Source organism: Poecilia reticulata, linkage group LG18 (assembly GCF_000633615.1).
Source record: "Poecilia reticulata strain Guanapo linkage group LG18, Guppy_female_1.0+MT, whole genome shotgun sequence".
NCBI lineage: Eukaryota > Metazoa > Chordata > Actinopteri > Cyprinodontiformes > Poeciliidae > Poecilia > Poecilia reticulata.
In genome coordinates, this window is record NC_024348.1 from 5700490 (window position 1) to 5725759 (window position 25270).

At 40.1% G+C, this 25270-nt stretch overlaps 1 protein-coding gene across 5 annotated transcripts in view; it reads left to right on the forward strand.

Moving 5' to 3' along the window:
- arhgap36 (Rho GTPase activating protein 36) overlaps positions 1–17640 on the forward strand; it is a 63126-nt gene extending 45486 nt beyond the window's left edge. For all 5 annotated transcript variants that reach the window (XM_008435148.2, XM_008435150.2, XM_008435151.2 and 2 more), the window contains exons 4-12: positions 4940–5253; positions 8082–8286; positions 8368–8423; positions 10255–10405; positions 11181–11329; positions 11788–11958; positions 12102–12190; positions 12273–12499; positions 15025–17640. In XM_008435148.2, coding sequence (XP_008433370.1) covers positions 4940–5253; positions 8082–8286; positions 8368–8423; positions 10255–10405; positions 11181–11329; positions 11788–11958; positions 12102–12190; positions 12273–12499; positions 15025–15356 — 1694 coding nt within the window. In that variant the 3' untranslated portion in view covers positions 15357–17640. The remainder of the gene's footprint in view (positions 1–4939; positions 5254–8081; positions 8287–8367; positions 8424–10254; positions 10406–11180; positions 11330–11787; positions 11959–12101; positions 12191–12272; positions 12500–15024) is intronic.
- Positions 17641–25270: the final 7630 nt, after the last annotated feature.

The window sequence follows — 25270 nt, forward strand, 5'->3', positions numbered from 1 at the left end:
ATATTTTGGTTCTAAAAATACTGTTGCAAACCAGCTTTAAACAATAAAACTTCAAACTTTATAAGATAGTCATTCTTGACCAGGGGATGACTTTTATATTGAGAATTTTGATATATTATAAAATAAGCTGTTTTATAGACATCATAAGCAAAGCATTTTGTTGGAGTCTAAATTCAGTAGTTAACTTGTTATGTAATTGTAGAGAAGCGTAGGCAGAAGAAAGATGTGGGTTTTTTTGTTGTTTTTTTTTACAAATAAGGAGCCCTGACTCAGGATATTGTAGTACCAGATGTTGCTGCCGTTACAGCTGCAAATCTTTTTGGGATTATTTTCAGTCATAGTAGCCAAGGCTCATTAAATTGCTCAATATGATTGAGGTCTGGCCTTTGACTAGGCCAGCAGGTACGTCTAAGGTCTTCGTTCTGCTAGAAGACTATCTTATCCACCGGTTTCAAGTCTTTTAACGCCTTTTAAAGTAATTTATAATGTCCACTTTCAAGACTGCAGTAAGAGCCATCAAGCGCCGTCAGTCATGATGCTGCCATCGCCATGTTTCAGTGTGCCAGCAATAACGTAATGTTAGTTTTTCCAACACTTCGTGGCATGCAGTTCACGTTCTTCATTTTCCACACGACTCGTGGCTAAATGAAGATATGTGAACTGAAGCACTAGTAGTTGTGTGTATCTCAAAAGATTTGCACAAAAAAGCAAGTAAGAGAGGCACAGGTCATGAACAATTTAGCACAACTTTCCCTTAAAAGCATACATTTTCCAACCAACATCCTACTATAAAGTCTTTATCAATACAGCCTGCAGCTATTGGGCATCTAAACATCCACTTCATGTGTCTGTTGGCCGAACCAGTCGGCTGTTAAATGCTCTGTTTCCTGAACAAGCAAACGGCTCGAGTGCAAACAGCTAAACACATCACTGTGATTATTTTGCTAGTAATTACAGCTAAAAGAGAGACGGCACCATGGATGATGGGTCAGTCCACCAGCAAACATCAACGCTGAGGAACAAGCTCAGGCTTACTGAACAACAGTCTGAAGACTGTTCCTGTTGGTGGGGACGCCTCGCTTACTTAGGAGAGATACTGTTGGGGGGGAAAACGAGACACAGGGTTCGTCTACGCCACTGCTAGTGTTTATGGAAAGCAGTTCTTCCCTTAGTGGCAATCTGAAGAATTACCATTACTAAATATATGCTCAGACTCAGCCGATGTCGATAAGAAGCAAATGTGGTCATTGGTGCGGAGGAAATTCCTGAAGTGTGGAAAGCACATGTTCTACTTTTTCTTTTTAAATCACTAGAAAAGGTTTTATTGTCTACTACTCTGATAATTTTCTCAATGTGTGGTACAGAAACTTGCCTAAAAAAAAATCCATGTTAAAACTAAGCATTATTTATTGTTTTAAGTTCTTAAAACTAATACAGAGAGGCACACATATCACAGCAACGTGAAGGAAATCACCCAGGCGCTTATTTGCATATGTTATACATTATTTTACTTGGACAAAACCAGATAAGGACTGACGAACAAAAATGATCAGCAGAATGATTGTCGGTGATTCACTTCCTGTAATACTGGTGGTTATGTAAATCAGTAGAACAGTACCAGAAGACTATTTCTTATTAATTTGGATACTATTAAATATTATGAAGGAGTAGACCGATACTATTATATTAAAGTTTTTGGTGGCGGGTGAAAAATCCTGCTCACCTTCATTCCTGATTAGCTGCTTGAAACTGTGGCGTCGGTCTTGATTTAAGTCACCTTGCACCATTACCTTATCACTGAATCACATATATTTGTGTTGCAAGAAAGGCATGAAGCGTATCTGCATCATGTGCACCACAAAGCCAAACCCAAACAAACCCTTGGAGGTAGGGCGCTTTGGAAGGCAGATGTTAATGGAAGTGGAAAGTTGTGTTGTGTTGGGGAGCAACAAACACAACTTTGAGTTGTTGACATTGTCATTGGCTGACTTTGTAGAGCTAATAGTATCGCCACCTGTCACAGAAAACAGAGCTAGGGAATAAAGTTTTAAGCAGACTTTTTTTCATGCCCATCCACACCTGGAAAATGTTTCGGTGAAGTTCCTAAAATTTTCTAGACTATGTAGGGACTCAGGTAAACCCAAACCGGGCTGTGGGAAAGTATTTCCCCCCTTAGATTTCATCTGTTCGGTTGTTCGCTACACTTACATCTTTTAGATAAATGTGTTGATATCATTGAACGATTGAGGAAATACAAAAAGCAGCCAGTTTCAGTCGCTGGCAAAGAGTGTTTTGGACAAAGGTTTTGTAGACTATTCCTTTACAAAACCTTTTTCTTTTTTTTTTACTCGTTCAGAGACGGACTTCCTGGTGGATCATTGTCCAACTGTCTAACCCAACTGCGCTCGACCTCAAGGCTAGAATAGGACTTGGATGTTTTCCCTCCGTAACAAGTCAGAATCTTAAGACCATCATCCTCTTACCACCATGTCTGATGATGATCTTTGTTTGAGATGTTGTGTTGTCTTTACTCCAGATGTAACGGTGTAAATGTGACAGATCTCGGAGTCATTTTGTAGGCTAGTCGGCTCTCTGTGTGGTTTTCAAGAGTCTTTAAGCTCAAGAAGTAACTCTGTAACCTTTTCTCCCTAGACGGATTGTCAATTTCTAGAGATCAGGGTGTTTTACTCTTTGAGATCTTTCAACCTACTTCTTGTTTCTAGATCTGTGCTATTTAAATGACTTCTGACAATAATCCGTCCTGCATATTGCTGTTGGAATCAAACTGAAGTGGTGCAGACAACATAGATAATCACTGCTGACTCATGAATCCACAACAAGGCGGTTTCGTATTCCAGGTTGGTCTGAATAGCTTTTCCCCTTCATAAATCAAAATAATCATTTGAAAACTGCCTTTTGTATTTAATTGGGTAGAAAAGAAACTAACAAAATCTTTAATGGGGCAAATACTGCTTTATTGTGGCCTCATGCTGTGTGAACAAGCCAGTCTAGCTGCAGTGTCCATTAGCATGTTCCACGGCAACAAGCTAGTTGTTGCAGGCAGGTTGCCATCAGAACAAGGAGCTGATCTGTGGTGCGGCACCTGACCAGGGTACATGTGGAGGAGGGGTGAGCTCAGTCACTTCAGCCTGAAATTACACAGCATTAAAGGGAAAACGGGGAAAGCTGAGCTATTGAGAGTTAAAGTTTAAACTGGAAACTGGCTGCAGGTGAAGGTGCTGCAGCAATTGAAGGAAAAGTGGGGTGGGGGGAAGAAATTTACTTTGAATTTTACTGCGTTGTGTATTATGTTCCATTAAGAATTGGAAAACCTGCAGAAACGTCAGACAAAATAAGTATTAAATTGGCTCGACGTGAACAAGATATGGCATTCTGTACGAGCATATAATAAAAAATAACTTCGTCCAAGTTTTATTTTCATCATTCCTAAATTTCTTTTGCTGTCTTTTTTTGACGATCTTGGAACGCCTGCAGCCAAACTGCTGGGAGCAGAGGTCTGTGCGGTTATTTAAGGCTCAGTCAATCCCATATATTTAAGGATTTGCGTGGCCTCCTTCCAGTCCCTCTCTGCTGCGCGACCTGGTTGCCGGGTGTTGGCGCACGTGGGCGATCGTCACTTGGTGGCCCATGTGTTTTTCATTCAGGCCATCATGTACTGCTTCATGGTTCTCTGAGTGCGAGAGTGAATAGCTGGAGCGAGGGTAATCTCCTCACCGTTTCCTACCTCATGCATTTTAATGGCACAGGTAAAAGTAATTCAGTCCTGTTAAGTGCTCGGCTTGTTTAGCGATTTTTAGAGATCTAGTCTTCTGACAAGAACTCATTAAGTGCACCTGAGCGTTAGTTGCAGTCAGAAAGTCAGATGTGATCAGAAATGAAGCCAAGATTATTAAGAGGAATCAATTGGGACATAGCTGCGTTTACGTTGACCTTAAAGGTGCGCAAATTGGAATCACACAAATTTGCTTAAAGGAAACGCGCTAATTTTGGAAGAGCAAACTATTATGATAAAAACGGTTCTGACAGGCCAACCTGAAGCTGATGTTCAGCCATCATTTGCCGTTGACCTCCTGATGAAAGACATGGCGACCACAAATTTTGTCGTCGCCATGTCTCTTTTACGGACTTAGCGTGTGAACAAGCTGTAAAAGTGCGATTTTAAATGCATTTTGTGATTACTTGAAATGCTGCAATTGCGATATTGTGTTTTTGACATTAGTAGAATATAAAGCAAGTTTTGCGTACACATGGAATGGAAACTCTGCTATCGTCTTTTCCGAGAAGATGATCACTGCAAAGAAATTTTGTTTTTTTTTCTTTCTTTTTAGAATTAGGAGAGATGATGATCATTTCTCTGTGTTTATTATCTTGTAAAGATAATTCAATATGAGTTTGTTTTGTTTATGTTTGTATGCCTGGGTGCTCTTTGGCTACTCGGACTTCCTCCCACACTGCAGAAACACCAAATCTTACCAAGTATTTTTGATCCAGTTTCTAGTGCAGATATACTTGAAATGAGACAAATTGAAAAGCAAATTTTCAGCAAGATGCTGGAGCTTGTTTTAAGTAAATAAATCCATAATATTAATGAGAAAGTGCTAGTTCAATTTGCAGATAAGTTAAATAACCAGCCAATGAAACAAGAACTTTTTTTGTCATTATTTACTTAAAACAAGCCTCTACATCTTGTAAGTTAGTTTTGTCTTATTTCAAGTTTACTAAGATATTTGCACTAGAAACTGGACCTAAAATACTTGGTAAGATCTGGTGTTTTTGCAGAGCACAGTCCAAACACACAACAGTTGGGTTAATTGGTCTCTAAATTTCTCTTAGAAGTGATTATTTGTCACACATGTTTCCATGTCGCCCCTTTTGTTAGCGTCGGTCTCTTGGAATAACTCCCTGTGTTCTTCCCCAGAAAATGCCCCCAAAGCATTCGGCATCCCGCTCTCCCAGGCCATCGCCAACGACCAGGCGTACAAGCGGCGTCAGGACGCCCTGAAGGAGAGCAGGCGCGACTGCCTGGACCTGGAGGCCAGCGTCCTGCGCTTCAGGGCCGAGAAGAGGCAGTTCTTCAACGGGAGCAAACCTCTGGGCAGCTCCTCGTCCATTACAGGAGGAGTCCCCGGGTCGCCTTCCGCCAACTCAGTGGCTCCGGCGCCGGTGTGCGACACGCAGAGCAAAGCGGCGTCACCGACAATTATGGACAACGCCAGCCGAGGACAAAGGAGGGTGAGACGGGTTTCGCTTTCAGTCTTCAGCCACAGAGACGTTGCGCTGGAGGAACGTACATTTAGTCCATGAAACCTGTGAATGTTACGCATTTCTGCAGATTGTTTTTGCGATTTCGCAAGCTAATACATTTGCTCAATTATCTGATTTGATAATAGTTCTTGGAAACACTTTTTTTTTTTTACGCACTAACCTGAAAAACTCAGACATTAACCGTACAATAAAAAAATCTGCACTGTAACGTTAAGGTTTTCCACTGGTATTATCAGCAATGAAATGCCAACATTTACAAAAACAAAAGACATTTTTAAATGGTGTACTCTGGCCTGAATCTCACATTCTAATTCCAATTGCTAGTGCTGCTGTATCTTAACTAAAATAGACTAATATGTATGGCATTCGAAAACTTGTGCATTTGACCATCAAATTCTTGTTTCCACTGACGTTGTGTTTGTTGGACAAATTCTGCCTGTTTCCACGTGTGTGTGTGTGTGTGCGTGCGTGCGTGCGTGCGTGCGTGCGTGCGTGCGTGCGTGCGTGCGTGTGTGCGTACACACACATGATTAAGGCTCACCAGTTATTTGTCTGCATGCTGATGTGAAACCAGTTGTTTTCCTAAGCTCATAATGAGCATCATTACAGCCACAGAGGACAGCAATTGAGCATGAAGCAGCAATCAGGCGGAGCTTCTAGGAGCCTGTCAGGGAGGTGAACTCTGAAAGCACTTAGAAAAAAAAAACACCACCACTTAGGACTTGTGGCAATTATCCATTTAAATTATTGGTTAATAAACATTTTCTTGAGGAAAAAAAATTATTAAAAAAGAAGCCTACTCACAATTTGTATTTAAGGATTAGCATCAAAATGTGGTTAAAGTAAAAAAAAAAAGTTTTTTTTCCTTCAAAGAATTTTTAAATTATTTTAAAAAAATTACATAAAAGTCATGAAGGAAGTTAATTTAACCACATAAGGCTCATTTTGTCTCATCTGTCCCTTCCAAAGCTCTCTCTACTATACAGCTTATTTAGTGAGACTATCCATCACTGACATTCAAGAAATATGTCTAATATATCTAACAAAAAGAAAAGAAAACTTAACACCACAATCTTCAAAGCAAAGCCAGTTAGAGTTTTAATTGTCTGGTTTTCTCACTTCCTGTGGAACCTAGCTGCGCCGCCTTGCTAACACACGCTTCTAACGGAAACCCAAACAACAGCTGGAGATTCAGTTTGGTCATTTCATGTTCGCCCTTCTTCACGCCAGCGCTACGATGAACAGCACAGACGCCAACCAAGACTGTGACGCTTCATTGCTGCTTGATTATTAAGATGATTAAGCAAATTCTCATAAAACTTTTGAGATGTTGTGACTGAAGTAGAAGGAATTGAGGGAAAGTGTAGTATTTTATGACCTGGTTGTAATTGGTTTAAAATTCAGCAATTTTTGCAGAAAATATGTAAATTTTTAATTCCAATATAGTCGCTGCTTATTTAAAGTAAACAAACCTGACCATTTTTCGCATCGTCCACAAACTTTTTGACCATGTGTGCATTTAACACACTTCAGATGGAGGAAATATCTTCGGCTTTATGAGCCACAGTGTCGTTGCCACTGAGGAAATTCCTCCAGACTCTTGATGTTCCTCCAGGAGATTTGAGGCACGAATTATTTCAACTCCACTCTGAGTTTTGTAACAATTTTTTTCTGAGCACACCAACGTGTCTAGTCACAAATATTAGACGTGCCCATCTAAATCTGAATGACGTATTGAAAGTGCTATTTACAAGTTTACATATCCCAACATTTAAAGATAAAAGCGAGTTGGAATATTCCTTGTGTTAGAAGAACTTAAATGTTGTGAGAGTAGTTAATGTCCCAGGCTGGTCCCAGAAGTATTAGGACTTTTCTTGCTATTGTATGTGTGCAGAATTTTGATCTGCAGCCAAAACAAGTGAGCATTAAGAGTATGATTCTTCTCGACACGTAGACAGAAACGTGTCCCTTGGAGAATAGTGATCCTTCAGAGGCCAATCATTTCCTCCTGATGAAAAACACGCCTCGGGTTTAAAATACAACTGCGGAAATTTGTGGCATTTTTCCGTCTAAGCAAAGACAGTAGAGAGATGTCACTTTGATTTGAGCAGCTGTGTGACCTTCACACTGCAAACGCAAAATAATACCAAGTATTTCTGGTCTGGTTTCTAGTGCAACTATCTTAGTACACTTAAAATGAGACAAAACTAACTTAGTAACTTTTCAAGTCAATAATTTCTTAATATTGATTTACAAAAGTACTTAAGATTATTACACTTACAACTTAATTAGATATTTTTCCCCATGTTATAAGTGAAAGAATGCACCAGCGAAGCTAATAGTACTAGTAAAGTAAGATAAATGGCCAGTTACTTTTGTGGAATATTGTATAGTAATAATAATGTTGTCACCTTCCTAAAATAATGTCATTTTATGTCAAAAATAATTTTTGCAAAAAAATAAAAAACAAAGAAAATTTAAATTATTTTATCTTTATAATAAAGATTATTTAGAGAAGAAAAAAAAATCACTTTTGGCAAAAAAAAAAAAGGAAAAAAAAGACCATTATTTTAGAAAGGTGACGATATGATACAATATTTGAAATTCCGATGTAATTATATATACAATGTGGCAACATAAGAAACAACCTGGCACGGTAAACTGTAATACAACACGATGTCTAAAGTAAAACGGTACCACTTGTAACCCAGTGTTTTACGCCAAACTGTATATTTAATGCAACTTGAAACAGAAAAGAGTTTAATATTGTGAACCTGATGATTCCTGCTCCACAGGGCGGGCTGTCGGTGGACTGCCTCTCTGACCTCGTAGAGAGTCAGTCTCGCTTGCTGGAGGCGCTGCAGCTGTCCCACCCGGCCGAACTGGAGTTGAAGAAATCGCCGTCCGAAGGGAGGACCCAGTCCAAGCTGAGCCTCAACCCCATCTACAGGCAGGTGCCTCGGGTGGTGGAGAGGTGCTGCAGCCACATCGAGACCTATGGTGAGACTGGAGGGTCATCCTGGGCGTCTCCCTTTGATAACAAAACGCCCAGCAGTAAATGCTCACAAACCTCGTCCCCAGGGCTCCAGACTGTCGGCATCTTCCGAGTCGGGAGCTCCAAGAAGAGAGTTAGACAGGTGAGGACGTCTACTTTTTTTATCTTTAACAGAGTAAAGTTGAATACAATATCTCAAATAAATAAAATGGATTGTATATGGTACTTAACTTGTATAAACTGTAATATCACGCAAAAGGCACATATATGCTAATATATATATATATATATAGTAGCATTTTTTTCTAGACATTTTATATATATTATAAAATATGTCTAGAAAAAAAATATTAGCATATATTCATGAGAGCATTTATTAGCATATATTAGCATATCTTAACTATGCTAATAAAATCTGTTAGCATTGTTAGCATAGCTAATAGATTTATTTTTTAATGTTAGTAAATGCATAATAAATGTTACTAGCATTTATTAGCATAGTTTCATACAAAAGGAATTGATGAACTGGTCTTAGTCATAATTTAAGCATACATAATTAATAAAATATTTATTAATCATACTTTTTCTTTGTATATGAAATGTGTAAATATAGCATAAATGCTTAAGAGCATTTATTAGCATATATTAGCTGAACTGGTAGACAATACCTATTAATGAGCATTTACATGTAAACATACATTATAGCACAGGGATAAAACCCACAAAGTTACACTGTGGAGTAAAAAATAAACAGCCATAAAATCTACATATTTACATAAAATTTAATTGACAGTATTCTTTTTTAAAATTATATAGATATTTAAAATGTTTGAGTTTGTTTTTAAGTGAGGCCAGATGTCATAAAATGCGAGTTGTAGTTTCCGAGCTTCATGGCTTTTGACTGGACCGGCGTCGTGCACAACGTTTGACATTGTCAAATATTTGTGGCATCGCAGCATCACATTCCTGCCCATCTTTTATTTATTTTTATTTACAGAGAACATGGACTGAAATGAATTAGTGGCAACGGCGGTTAAGTCAGCAGTCGGTGATCAGATCTGTTCACTCAAAGCACAAAGAATTGATTTGCAAATCAAATCAAGTGGAAAAGCAAAGATACTCGGCAGAAGATAAATTATAATGTGGATGTCTAGGACAATTTTAACTTTTACCGTCACCTAGAAAGAAAAGCTAAAAGGAAAAGGCAAGCTAACACAACTAGATCCAAATGCAACATAAATAATGCAGGAACTGTGCTCCATAGCTTTAACACGTGACCATCAGGTTGGCTAAGCTAGCTCTCTTCATTAATTCTGCTGACGATTTTTTTCCCTTGAAGTTTCAGTTTTTGTCTGGTTCAGTGGTCTTGGCAATAACACCATCTGTTACCATGGAGATCTTGACTCAGTTAGGTGGATGAATGGATACATTTATGGATGGATGTTTACTTGTAACTTTGAGACACTTTACGTCAATCATTGCATCTTTTCAAGTAGAACTTATTTATTTGCGATATTTTAGCTTTCTGGCTAATATTTGTGTAGTTCATCTCCACCTTCCAGCTTCCAAACCCTTTTTTTTTTGTTTTTTGCAGCTAATTCTGTGGTCTGCTAAAGCCTGAAACGAGGTCCAGGCCACCAAACTAAAGCCTGACCCATAAATATATTTTTATTTTAAGAGCTGTGACCCCAATTTGACCTTTTCTTGACCATAAAACACCAAAGCGCCGCTGCCTGCAGCAACGTGTCGTCCCCTGGTTCACTCTGCGCCGCTTCCTGCTACTCTCTGCTGGATGCTACAAAAATAAACCTAATCTTCAAACTGATGAAGTGATATATCCTGTTATTTAGAAATCACATCCACAGGGGGGGGCAGAGTGGCCCCTGAGTAACCCCAACATGTCACAAGCCTGTTGTTCATGTTAATCAGCTCGAGTTCCTCTGTGATGTTAGCGATCTCGTTTGCTCCCGTAGCTTCGTGAAGACTTCGACATGGGGGTGGACGTCCAGCTGGACGAGGAGCACAGCGTGCACGACGTGGCGGCGCTGCTCAAGGAGTTCCTGCGCGACATGCCGGACCCTCTGCTGCCCCAGGAGCTCTACCCCGCCTTCCTGCACGCTAACCGTATGTGAACGCTAGACGCCTGCTGTCGTCCTGAACAAATACTGCACCTCACAGGCGCAGTCAGTGAAGGGACACTTTCAGGTTTTTTGTTGTGTAGATAATTTAAAAAAAAAACAACAAATTGCTATTAAAGCTGCTGATGTAACTTTTTTTTTTTTTTTTAAATATATGTTTTTTGACATAATTGTTAAAACTGTCACTACGTGTTGTGACGTATGGTAGCTCCTTGTTGTTGAGCTAGAGTCAGGAGGAGGGTCTTAGCGCTGTCAATCATGCTTGTGCCACTCAGTGTCTTAATGGTAACTTACCGTTACAGGAAAACCATTTATCCACCGTCATTGGTGGGTATGCTAACTACCTTTAGCTGCTAACTACCTTTAGCATTCACAGACGCTTCTGGTGAGGTGACCTAGCTGTAGCCTAGCAGAGAGTAAAGGGTAGGATTTTCGCAGCACCAACACAAGCATGATTGACAGCGCTAAGACCATCCTCCTAGCTCTGATTGGTTGTTCAGACCGAGCTGCGTATTTCTGCAAATAGTAGAACCACAAGGTTTTTTGTTTTTTTTTAAATAAAACTTACTGCAGCTTTAACAATCAGAAGCTACTTCGTGTCGGTCTGTCGTGTAAAATCCCAGTAAAATGGACGGACAGATGTTTGTGGTTACAATATCATAAAATGCAAAAAAGAGTTAAATGCTTTTGAAGTTTTTGAAGAGCAGAGGTTGCAGCATCATTGTGGCTCAGCAGGTAACCCTGGTTTATGCTTCACGCAGTGCTGAGAGGAGCAGACCAGCTGCAGTTCCTCCAGCACCTCCTCTACCTGCTCCCTCCCTGCAACTGCGACACGCTGCTGCGCCTCCTGTCCATGCTGCAGACCGTGCAGAGCTACGCCCAGGACACCGTAGGGACCAATGACGAGGAGGTGGGCAAGTCAAATTAGTGAGGCTCGTCATGTCCTCTTGTGTCGAAAATAAAAGTCGAGCATCACGTTTTTCTTTGCGTCAAGTGGTAAAAATGTTTACTTGTCTTATCTGCTGAAATCCCATTGCTACTTTTTTTTCACGTATTCATGGCACGCCTTCCCCCTCCTACTACTTCCTGTCTTTTTCTTCATCTTTTCTGGCGGTAGTAACTTTGGGTTGTTGATCACATGATTCGTGAAAAAGTGTTCCCATTGCAGTTTTGCGAAATTCACTAATTTTAATAAAGCCGATGAACAACCGCTTTGAAAAATTTGAGGTTTTTTTTGTTGTTTTTTTTAATTGATGTGTTTCCTTTAAGCAAATGTATTTTCATAATTCCAATTTGTGCCATATATGGTCATTGGAAACGCAGCCACTGTTTCCTTCCCTGTCTTTACCGCCGTCGCTCCCCCTGCAGATTCCCGGTAACAAGATGACGGCAGCCAACCTGGCCGTGATCTTCGGGCCGAACCTGCTCCAGAGGGAGGGAGGCGGAGACATGAGTCCTCAGGCGATGGGCATCGAGGACAGCACGGCCATCATCAGCATCATTCTGGTGCTCATACAGAACTACAGGAGGCTCTTCACGGTACCAGAAGAATCACACCTATCAGCAGTCTTTGCTGTGGTCATTATTTCAAATCTGGAGAGATTTCACCACTAATGTGTTGGGTTGACTCTTTTCCGTAGCTGGAGATTAAATTGGATTGGATGGTCTGTGTGTTCATGTAGGTGTCTGCAGAGCTTCAGCAGGAAGTCTTGATGAGTCTGATCCAGACCGACCCGGATGTCATCGATTATCTCCTGCGGAGGAAACTCAGGTACGTCTCTGCTGTAGGGTCAGCCACAAATAGTTTCTGACTCTTGCTAGTCATCAATCTGAGCTTGTCTTCTTGCCCACAGTGGCAGCCACCTGACGGTAGAGGGCAGCAGCGAGTCCGGGGGTCGCCGGGACACAGGGGCCTCTTTGGACTCCGTGGGGGCCTCAAGCGGAAGTTTGTCTCCTCTTGAGCCGCCGTCGCCGCTTTTCCCTCCGGATGGAGGCGGCGGCGACGGCAGCCTGACCAGCGAGGTCTTCCTCAACGTCCTCAAACTGAACCAGACCAGAAACCGGCCAGAAGGGAGATTCGGTACTGGTTCCATTTACCATCTGAGTAATTTTAAAGAAATTTTTACACACTTTATATTTGTCCTTTTGTGCAAAATCTCAAGAAGAACGATTCTTGTATGGGCTGCGAGAAATCCCAGTTTAGGTCACGGACGAGCCCCCAAATGTTTTGGAGTCCAGAAGTTAAAGGATAATTATGAAGATTAGGAAAGTGGCAACGACAGAATTCATGTTTGGTGACAATAACACATAAAAGAGAAAACATAGAGAGAAAAAGCTACAGACCAGCCAAGCAGCTAAACTGTTATGTGTTCAATACTTGTTTTACCCGCTTGTTTGAGGGGGTTTCAGGCGCATTCACAGCAAAATACAACAGTTTCAGGCAACGACATGAAAAATGTTTTAGACATAAATCTGTTGGGGGAGGGGGGAAAGAAGCTGTTTCTACGTTTAAGTTTACATATATTATTTGGAGCATCTGATCAGATGATGCTTAATGCTGAGGCACCAAGATGTGACCATGCAACTACAACACAGCATGCGCCGATACAACCTGAGCCCTACTGTTGGATGATTGGTAGGTCTGCCTGACATGACGCAGCACATGCAGCTGCAGCACAAGGCCAGGAAACACGTCAGGCCTGTAATCTTCTGAGACAGCCGCCGTTCGCTTGGTGTTCCTTTTAGTTTCCTCCATTTTTGGGTCAAAGTGACTCTGCTAATAACTGTGAAAAAGAAAAAAAAAAGGTTTCAAGATGTCCTGTCTTGTTGAATAAAATCATATTGGAGGGATAAAATTTGGTTTTAAGTGTTTTTAAAACGACAAGGTTGTCGTTTTAAATCCAGCAGAAAATGAATTTCAAGATAATCTAGTGTTATATTTCTACCATTTAAGTGATTTCTGCTAAACTCCAGAGTGCATCGTAGAACAAGCTGTTAATGATGCATTTAACAAACAGGCCAAAATCACCAGGCGGAGCTAGTCAAAGAAAAACTGGATGATTTCGATCAACAGCTGGCTGATTACTTAATGGTTTTAATCCTGGAAATCTTTACATAGACGTTTTCTGTATGCTTTCACATTTCTGTTTATTAGTAGATTTTTAGAACAGAAACAGTTCACAGGAATTTGCTGACTATTGACAAACCAATTAAGTGGATGTTTAAATTACATTTTTTATATAAATAGTTTGCTTTGGACTTGGGACAAAAAAAGCCTGTAGTGTCTCTGAACTGGTGGATGATTTCAGGATTTAATCCTGTGGTTGTTCACTGTGATGAGATAAATGAGGCAACAGCGCCATCTGGCGGTCAGTAAGAGGGGTGGTTAGTGCAGCAGGTTGTCAGCCGTTGTTTTTCTATGTATGTAGCGTCTTGTAAAAGTTTGACACTTAAACGTTTTCACATTTTGTCGTTACAGTCACAAACTCGAGCGTTTTATTGAGATTTTATGTTGGATAAAAACTCCTCTTTCAGCGGAGACTAAGCCATTTATTATTTGCTTTACGGAAAAGAAGCGAGATAGAAGCTTTTTTTGTTTGCTTTTTAAAAGACAACAGTAATAATTCCATTTCCTTTTGCCATAAGCCTTGTAACAGACTTGGTGCTGGTCCACATGTAGCTGGACGTCTGGGAAAACGAGCAAGTTTTTAGCCGTTTTGCATTTTCATCCACATAAAAACCGGGTTTAATACAACTAAAAATAATTACTTATAAAAACTACGAACAGAGTGGAGAAAACTCTCTATTACTGTTTGTGAGTGTAGGTGGAAAAAGGAGATTTAGGGTGCCGCGCATTAGTCTGCGACGTTCAAAACGTACGCACAAACAAAACTCCAGCCGCCATGTTTAATTCCTAACAAGTCGTGGGAGTTGTTTTGAAGCAATCTGATTGGCTGACACAAGTTTTAGCACTGCGCTGCACTGCCCCCTGTGGGCTTGGCATGGTTAAAACATCGATCAGTGGCGGATTTGTGCTTGTTAGCGGTAATAATTTGAGGCCGATGTGTAAGATTTAGGCATTTCTATTAAGTATCATGAATAAAACTTATATCAAAGTATGACTTCACAAAAACGCTCAACGTTATTCAATTTAATTTTTTGTTTTTGTGTTGGAGTTCTTGTAAATTTACTAATTCTTTCTCCTAATATTACAACTGTATCCTGGTAATATGACTTTATCCTCATAATAAAAAAAAAAAATGAAGCTGGTTTTAATATTATGCCATAGAGTTGATGACCTGAATTCAAAGTCCACATAAATGGAAGCTGTAAAATACGCATGTCAAACAAGATGGCGGCGTTCGGCGTGCTGACATCTCCCTGGACTCCTGCACATTTTCCAAAAATTTAATTACCAAAAATTTGATTAATCAGTAAGATTGATTTATCTCCCAGCACTACTCTAGCTTTATAATTGTCAATGTTTTTGTAAATTGATGAAAAGTGAAAAGGCTGGAGAGTGTGCGGGACACTTTAAAAGAAACCAGGGTGGCACCAACAGCATAATCAGCATAACTGACGGCATTCTTTCGTTCCACTGTGCAGGTGAGGCGCGCTCCGCCAAGTCCATCCGCCACATGCGACAGTTCCACTCCCACCACAACCTGCTCAGCCTGTCCCAGCCGTCCACCTTGTCCAAGATGCACAGCCAGGACGGCGACCCCCAGGACCGGCGGGGTGGCGCGCTGGGCGCCGCCATGAGCTTCACTCTGGGCAGCGTCAGCGGCAGCGGAGGAAGCTGCTCCAGTCTGAGCGGCTCCACCGACAACAGCATCTGGGTGAGGCAGATGCAGCAGGATGAGGGCAAATCTTCATCGGCCGCCAACTTCTGGGACTTTTTTACTGGAAAAAGCTCGGGCTCCGAGACGGTGGTATGACTAAGGGGAGGGGGAGGAGCTTAAAGGGACAACTGGACGAGCTTTGACGTCGATGTTGTCTGAGTCCCCCAAACAAACGGTCAGTTAGAGATCTTAAAAACAACAACAACCTGGAACGAGACTTAAACATGCTCCACTTCTACGTTGAACAATTCCAAGTAGATGAAGTTGCACAACTTTTAGCGTCTATACATTGCACAAATAAAATGAGGAATAACGGCAAGTGAGCGTCTCTCTTCAGACATTAAAGTGGTGAGAACATCTGTGATTAACTCATTCAGTCATGAACAAATGAAGGCCAAAATCTCCGAGTTTTTGGAAATGGATGCATTATGTACATATGTTGTAATCCGAATTTTACACACATCTCTGTTCTGCATACCAGCTGCTGTTTGGTCTCTTCTAACACGTCACAAACAGCTGAAACCAGATATTTAACAAGTTATGAAAACACACACCGTCTTCTTCCCTTTGTCTTTATTAAATCTGAATATTTGTTCCTGGTTTAGGGCACTGAGGATTAATAAAATTATTTCCATTTACTAAACTATAATTTATTCTAATTCAAATGTTTACATTCACTGGGTTTGCTATGATGTCGAGGTTTCTTCGTAAGTTTCTGAAACACAACTAGCTGTGTTTCCATTGACCACAAAATTGTGCAAATAGGAATTAGGAGATAAATTTGCTTGATGGAAACACGTCAATTAAAAAAAAAAAAAAAACTCATGGTTTTTGATGGGACATTTTGGTGGTTTTCCTGCTGCTTTTTTTTCACATCACACGAGGCGCGATCAACAACCGGACGCTACTGCTGGTGGAAAAGTTTTTAAAAAAGAGAACAGAAAGCGGTGATGATGGCATGAACATGTCATCATCATGATTTTAACTGCATTTCTTAACGTAAATACTGCACATGTGTTTTTCCGACATTAGCACAAACAAAGTTTTGCGCACATTCATAACAGAAAACTAGCTGCTGTGGGACGCATTTTAAAATATTACCCTAAAAATCATGATGCCTTGTGTGACATCATAGGAGAATCAGTGACTCTGTAAATAAAGCATCAGCTTTATCTTTCTGCACATCTAAAACTGAGCCAGGTTGCCTTCCATTTTCTGTCGCTTCGTGAGCGCTACAGCTCCAAAGATGTCAAATACATGCTGCACGTGTATGTGGCAGCTTTTAGGTATATACTACTAAAATGTCATAGCCATCAGGAAATACCAATACACTAATTCATGCTACGCAATGCTATCACTTTGTCTGCACCGGTGAAGAATCCCTCACCTCAGCATGCTGAATGCTTGGAGTGACTCCAGCTGATGGCAGCCTGACCTACTTTCTGATTGAAAGATCATGATTATTAAGGATCAAGAATGGAGTTAATGATGTGCTTCATATACAAAGGATTATGAGAATGTCTTGGCTTTGTAAACATCTGGTAAGTTAAGTCACAGGATTTGATTAAAAGCTTTTTATGCGATTAACTTCTTGCTAATTCCTTATTAAATTTCTTTTAAGGCCAACATACATCGCATTAGAAACCTCAGCCGAGTGGTGGGAGGTGATCTTAGCGTCCCTGTTTTAAGTTGTTTTAAACTTCGTAATTGTTGCTCTGACTGCTATTGGCCAGTATCAGCAAGGGGCTGTTTTCTGTAAGCTGACTTATCTGTACACATTTTCTCACTCAATCCATAACTACCATCATGGATTGCTCGTTAAAATTTGTCCCACATTCCCTTTAACTTCTAAAAGTGGAGTTTTGATTACAAAAATCTTTGTTATATTTACATGAAATGATTAATTGTTGCACCAGGGGATTTGTCCAACCTCATTGAACAAAAGGAAAGGGTGAACTGAACAATGAAAATGTGGCAAACAAGAAGCTTTAAAACATTTTAACCTGAACGGTATAGTATGCATTAATTCAAATGTGAGAAGGGGTTCTTGACAGTGTTTGAGATTTTCTTTATGTCTTGTTTGAGACGTCATATTCTTACCGCTAGAGGGCAGCATTTCCCGTTTTGACCAGTCTGTGGATAAATGACATCAGGTTAGCCAAATGCAGCGTTCTCAGCTGCATACAGCTCAGCAGATGTTCTGTTCCTGTCGTTTTCCCGACCTACAAACAGAACCTGTACAGAATCTGTCCTTCACCTAAGCAGGTAATTTGTCTCGCATATTTTTTTTTATCCATTGTAGAGGAAATTGTCTATTTTTTTTTCTTGTGTCAGTTTTTCTATACCATTGTATAACCTATTAAAAGTGTTGCCGAATGCCGTCTGTTTCGTGCTGTTTTGATCCGAACACAACAGAGGGATCAACTTACCGAGTCCTCGACTTTAAGACTTTACTGGAGTTCAAGTCCAATTTTTGGCTTGGAAACAAACATGTGCGGCAGACATGGTGTGAGTTACAAAGATAAAAAAAAACAACAAAAAAACACTTCAGAAAAACAGATGAGGTCACACTTAACAGATCCACTTTAGAGCACAGCGGTCGCCATTAAATGCTGGAAGGTGATTCTCAATGAGACAAAAAGAAAGGAATTAGTGATAAATACACAGTTTCCCCCAGAAAACCTGCTACGCCCGGCATCTGAGTGCTAGGACAGACATTCATTAAGTGGCCCGTTGTGTATGCGAGTTAACATTTTTTTAAAGTTTACAAGAAATACGAAAATATCACTTGATAATTGTGTGTTATTGAAAGATCAGAAGATTAATACCTGAATACCAACAATAAAGTCTTTAAAAATGCAAACATTTTAAAAAGACTTTAAATAAGCTCTGGTGGCCCACCAGGCTTATAATACACTGGGGGACAACACATTTCAGAACAGGAGAACTTTTGGAAAACTTCACAGAGAAGTTAGTCTTCCTCACTAATAATATATAATAATATATATTACGTCTATGGGTTGAGGCGTACAGTTTGAGAAGGTCCTCACTGCAGCAAACAGAAAGGGGCGGGGACGGACCACTATCAGCCTCTTACCTTATTTGGAAATGGGATCATTGCACTCCGGAAGTGAAGGGGGCGCTGTATATCCGCGGTCTCCCGTTTTAATTTTCTTTCTAAATCTGTGATATAGCTTCATCTTTAGGAAGGAGTTTCTCTCTCAGCATGTATTTGAACTTCTCTTTTATTTACTTCAGTGCAGCTCACAGTTTTTAATTTTTTCCGTTGCTTTCTGTGTACTTCTAAATCTGCTCCTTTTTCGCATCTTCTCGGGCCTGCTACTGCCTCTAGTGGCGTGGGGGTGGTAGCACAACTAATACATTACTAAGTCAGAATACCAGAGTCTTTATTATTTATTATTAATTCTAGCATTACTGGAACCGCAAAAGATAAAGTCCCTCACAAAACACCATACTTTTTAATTTTCTTAAGGAAGTAGAGCTAATTAAATGACATAAGATCTGAAAGTGGTTCCAATTTCACTCGATGGCCAACCTGTTGAAACTATGCTGACTAGTTCAGACATACGCAAAGCTTTATCAGATCGACCGTTCAGGTAATTTAGAAATCGATAGATTTTGGAGAACGTATTGAGGGAAAATGTCTTATCAAAACCCGAGAAGCCACAATGGAATGATGGGATTTTTATCAACAAGGGCAAAGAGGGAACTCGAGAGAATGGAGAAGATTAGTGATCCAGCAGTTGTTAATGCTGCGATCCTTGCTTCCACGGTGCACAACGATATGAGATATAGGAACAAGAAGCAGCTCCAACAACACTTTGTAGAGTTAAAGATGGCCCATATCCTCAACCAGGAAGCATTTACATCAGAAATCCAGGCTGAGAAAGAAAAAAACAAAACCCTGTAAGAAGAACTGGACAAACTCCAGAATTCCCACGAGGAGCTTTGCTCCAAGTATGAATCCGACGTTGCTCTGGTGAGGCAGGGCAACGTCGAAAAAAGTTTACAGGCAGAATTGGACCAGGTAAAACGTTCATACAATAAACTCAATCAGAAGTATGAAAGAGATGTTTCTGGTCTTAAAGCCCAAGTGGAAACATATGAGAAAGAGCTAGAGCGTGAAAGAGAAGCCAGCTCAGATAGAGCAATTAAAGACCTGGAGGAAATCGACAAACTGAGAGAAGATCAAGACTTTATTTATCAATCAATGACAAAAAAGTTAAAGTTTCTGCGAAGGGGCAAAATCAGTTTGCAGGCGAAACTGGACCAGGTGAAACGTTCATACAAAGAAATCAATCAGAAGTATGAAAGAAATGTTTCTGGTCTTGGAGCCCAAGTGGAAACACATGAGAAAGAGCAAGAGCGTGAAAGACAAGCCAGCTCAGATAGAGCAAAGAAAGACGACCTAGAGCGAATCCTCAAACTGAAATATGAAGCAGTGTCAAAAGAGGTCCAGACCCTGAAGCAGAAATTCAACAAGATCGCAAAAGATTTAAGATGTAATATGGGCCAGTGTGAAACAAGCCACATTTCACTTCAACAGCATTTGAAAAAGCTTCAGACAGAGATAAGTCAGGAGATAAAAGCGCACTTGGAGGACAAGATGCTTCTCAGCAACATGAAAGTCATAAACGCCACCCTAAGAGAAAACACAGCAAAAGAGATGCAAATCCTGCAAGAGAAGGAAAGGGATGCGCAGACTGAGTTAGAGAAGATAAAGGATTTATACCAGGTGCTGCATTGTAGATATGAAACTGATGTTGCTGCACTGAAACAAGAAGTAGAAAAATTTCAGCAAGTAAGTTGGGAGAGAAATATTAATTTGGAAACAGTATATGAGGATTTAGAGCTGGCCAGCTCTCTGAGAGATGAGAGGGAAGATCTCGAACAAAAAACATCACAAGTGTTCACAGATTTTCAAGAGAAGGAGAAAGAGAGCCAACCTGACCATGTTGAAGTCCGGTTGGGTTCTGAGGAGGATTTCTCAGAAGAATCCATAGAAGTGATGGACTTCGCTGCCGGATCCATCTCGGAGAATTTGGACAACATGCAGGATGGTAAAAGGAAAAAACCAAAGCTTTCGATTTGGAAAAGAAAGCAAAACTTTATGTGTTTGAAGAAATCGAAAAAAGAAAGGAAAGAGTGAACTAAAATCAAGAACATCTTGCTTTAACCATCCTGCCATGCGACACTCTGTCATGAGGAAATTTAGAAAGGCCAGTTTTTTTTCCTCCCATTTACCAACTCAAAAAAAGATCCCTTCCTAACCCAATTCAAAAAAACATTCAAACTTTAAGATGAATTTGAAATTTAAAAAAAAAGTGGGCTGCACAGAGATGCAGTGGCTAGTGTTGCAGCTGCACAGAGAGGATGTGTCACATCTTTGCTGTGTGGAGTTTGCATGTTCTCCCAGTGCCTGTGTGGGTTTTCTCCAGGTGCTCTGGTTTCCCCCCACATCCCCTAAACCATGTAGGTTAGGTCAATTGGTCAATGTAAATTGCCCCCCAAAAGAGTTTAAGAAACTGCAAGAATTGGTTTAAAAAGATCAGCTAAGAATCATGTGGTATCAGCACTACATCTAAGACTATTCCTCACCCACCCGTGRCTGCTTCCTCTACATCAGCCCTGTTTCAGTGGTAGGTGGCGCAGAGCCTCAACAACACATAGCTCAATATTTATAGCAACCTATTCATTTAAGAATTACCATTCTTCTTGTAATTGTAACGATTTCTGTTTATTTTCTCACTGTTCTTGTAGTTTTATGGTTTGTCCTTTATTTTACCTTCTCTACTCACTTTTTATCTTGCACTTGCACATAAAAAGTGAGTAACACTTTTTATGTGCATAACAAATGAAATGTAGCTCATTGTGCTGCGTTTAAATCTGGAATTTACAAAAAGGTTGACAAAAAGATCATGCAGTGGCTTTTTTGTTTATTTCAGTGGGGCTGTGGATAGAGTGGTCGTCGTCTTGTGATTAGAAGTTTGTAAGTTCGAGTTCAGCTTCCTCCTGCCACATGTCCAGGCCCCCCTGGACAAGGCCCTTAGCCCCTAGTTGCCTACCGACCTGCTTATCGGTGTAAATGTGTGTGTGGGTGAATGTGACTGTAGTGTGAAGTGAAGTGCTTTGAGTGGTCAAAATGATTAGCAAGGCACTACATAAATTATCATTTATTTTCTTTGATAAATCTTGTGTTTGTTTGTTTTTTATACCAAACATAAAAAAGCTGATTTAAAAAGTTTTTACGTCTTCAGGGTCCCGGGTGTTAAATTAAGGTTAGAATTACATCTGTACATAATATTAGNGGCTGCTTCCTCTACATCAGCCCTGTTTCAGTGGTAGGTGGCGCAGAGCCTCAACAACACATAGCTCAATATTTATAGCAACCTATTCATTTAAGCATTACAATTCTCCTTGCAATTGTAATGATTTCTATTTATTTTCTCACTGTTCTTGTAGTTTTATGGTTTGTCCTTTATTTTACCTTCTCTACTCACTTTTTATGTTGCACTTGCGCTTTTTTGTGGTGAAATGTAGCTCATTGCGCTTAAATCTGGAATTTACAAAAAGGTTGACAAAAAGATCATGCAGTGGCTTTTTTTTTTTTTTTTTTCAGGGGGACTGTGGCTGTGGACAGAGTGGTCGTCTTGTGATTAGAAGTTTGTAAGTTGGAGTTCAGCTTCCTCCTGCCACATGTCCAGGCCCCCCTGGGCTCTTAGCCCCTAGCTGCCCACCGATCTGCTTATCGGTGTAAATGTGTGTGTGGGTGAATGTGACTGTAGTGTGAAGTGCTTTGAGTGGTCAAAATGATTAGTACATAAGTTCAGTCCATTTATCATTTTTTTCTTTGATAAATCCTGTGTTTTTTTTATACCAAACATAAAAAAGCTGATTTAACAAGTTTTTACTTCTTCAGGGTCCCGGGTGTTAAATTAAGGTTAGAATTACATCTGTGCATAATATTAGATGGTAATTGTAATCATAGCTTAATACTTCGGACACTGAAGAAGTAAAAACTTGTTCTATCGTGTTTGTTTGTTATAAAAAACAGGTTTTTATCAAAAACTAAAGGAACTGCATGATCTTTCTGTTAGTCTTTATTTAGAAACATTTATTCAAGACAGCTTAACACATTTAACAAAAAAAAGTGCAATTTAACATGAAAAACTGAGTAGAAAAGGTAAAAAAGAAGAGCAATCTGTAAAAGTACGAAAACGGGGAACTTAAGAAATTATTACTGTTGGTGGAAGAAAATCAGTTCTTAAATGAACACATTGCTGTGAGTATAAGCCTATGTGTTGTTGAGCTTATGTGTTGTCTACTGGTCTGAAAGAGAAGGACAGGATGCGAAACATCTAGGCTGTAGACCAACACGGTTATCCTGGGTTCAGTTCCAAGTCTTGGTCAATCTGCTGCATGTCTCTCCTCCAAATCAATTAGAGTTAAATAAAGGCCCTTAGAGAATGAAAGAACTGACCACCACATGTTTCCTCATGGTAAAAAAAAATACAACTCTGTAGGGAGCTGTGGTGGTGCAGGGGCAAAGCACAACCCACATACTGAGGCCTTGGTCCTTGTGGCGGTGGTKGCAGGTTTGATTCCCGGCCTGGTGACATTTGCTGCATGTCTTCCCTCTCTCTCTCTCTCTCTCTCTCTCTCTCTCTCTTTCTCTCTCTCTCTCTCTCATTACCCTCTTTCCTGTCAAACTACTTTCAAACGAATCCCACTAGAGCCAACAAAACCTTTAAAAAAAATACAACTCTTTCTTAATCTCTCTCTCGTTCTCAAATAATACACAAGTTACTTAATGTACATACACACATATACATACATAAATGCACACACACACACACACATCCCTTCCATGGGCTGCCACCTTATCGTGGTGGGAGGAACCAGACCAAGTGCAGCCCAAAGGCCCCTTATGATGAGTACCACCATTGGAAATCGTGTTCCCTCGCTTGGACATATACATATTTAGTTTACAAAATAAATTTAGCATTGAGCTAAATATTTATTTAGCAAGCTTATTATTTAGTGACCAAGCTATATATTTGGCATTGAGCTAAATAATAAGCCTTGAGCAAAGCTGAATACTGAGCTCAATATTTGGCTGACAAGGCAAACATTTGTCTCTGAGCTAAATATTTAGTTCAGTTTGCAGTATTTACCTCCAAACTAGATATTTAGCTTGAAGCTAAATACTTTGTTGGAAACGTAAATATTTAGCTTGCTAATTGAATATTTAGTTTGAAACTGAAACTGTGACATTTCTAAATCAGCAAATAAATAAATAAATAAATCGGCAACACTTTATTTGAAGGGTTGTGCAGAAGACTGACTGTCATAAACATGACATAACATCTGTCATGAATATAAAGAAGTCTTTATGAATGTTTATGACAGCCGTCATGAAGTGTCATTCGGTAAATAATGACACTTTTAATGCAAAGTTGCTCTAGAAGTTGCATTGAAAGTCCATTATAAATGCCAACTTTGCATTAATTTATTATAATTTACAAAATCATGCAAAGTTGGCACTTTTCAATGCAACTTTGTCTATGATCTAACCATAGACATCAATACGTATTAATGCCTACACTCTTAAGAAATAATCTTGTAAATTTACAGTAACATACTGGCAGCTATAGCCAGACGTTTACTGTAAATGCACAGTAGCTGTACTGTAATTAATCCTGACGGCAGATTACCGTCAATGCAAATACGGTACGGATACTGTGAAAGAACGGTAAACTTCTGGCGTCTGTAGCTGCCAGTAGTTTACCGTTTTTTTTGAAATAACGGTAAACTACCGTTCTACCGTTCCTTCAGGAAAACAGTAAAAAATAAAATAAAATAAAAAAGCTGGCGTTTGTAGATACCAGTATTTTACTGGACATGTACCTTTTCAATCCTGTAATTACCTTTTAAAGTGTTAAATACTGTAATGACGCCAGCACACCGCAGATGCAGTACCGCCAACAGGATTTATTAGAAATAAGAGCGAGCTGCTATTCCGCAGGCTGCAGCTGCGCCTCTAACAAATCGTTCACTGCCAACACACACTCAACTCTTCGCTCTTCCGGTGTTCCGTCAGATCCCGCTCCCCTGAACCCTCGCCCACATGACAGGTCCATCACATGTGAGTGGACGTCAGCAGTCAGACAGGGGAACTCCATAACACTCTACACCAGTGGTTCTTAGCCTTTTTTGATGTACCGAACCCACCAGTTTCATATGCACATTTACTGAACCCTTCTGTAGGGATAAATATTTCCCACCAAATTCAAGACATAGGGGTGACTCAACTGGACTCTAGTTGGGTCACCCCGAGATCACTAAGTCTTCTTAAAAGGTAGAGTCTCTGAGAACAGTTCTTCAAAATATAGTCAGTGTTTTCAGCACAGTTGAGCTGACTGTCCAGAAACGACACAAGGTATTTAAAATTTGCCACAGTTTCAACAGGTTGGCCATCGAGAGAAACTGGAACCACTTTAAGATCTTGTTTAGATCATTTAATTAGCTCTACATACTTAAGAGAATGAAAAATAATAAATAATAAAGAGTTTGTGGTATTCTGATTTAGTAATGTAATTATATTAGTTGTGTTACCACCCCCACGCCACTAGAGGCAGTAGCAACCCCGAAAAGATGCGACTAAGGAGCAGATTTAGAAGTTCACCGAAAGCTACAGAATTTGGTCAAAACTGAGCTTTGCTGAAGTAAATAAAGACACAAGTTCAAATCCATGCTGAGTGGAGCTCCTTCAATCAGGGCTCCTCTGCAGCTCTGATTGGCTAAGCAATGTAATGTGATCTTCTGCTGTAAGTGATGGCAAAGCGGGGCGTCATCACGACTTTACACAAGTGTGTCTTTACCTCCGCCGAACCGCTGAGACTGACTCATCGAACCCCTGGGGTTCAATCGAACCCATGTTAAGAACCACTGCTCTACACACAACAGTGATCACAATGCAACTTATAACA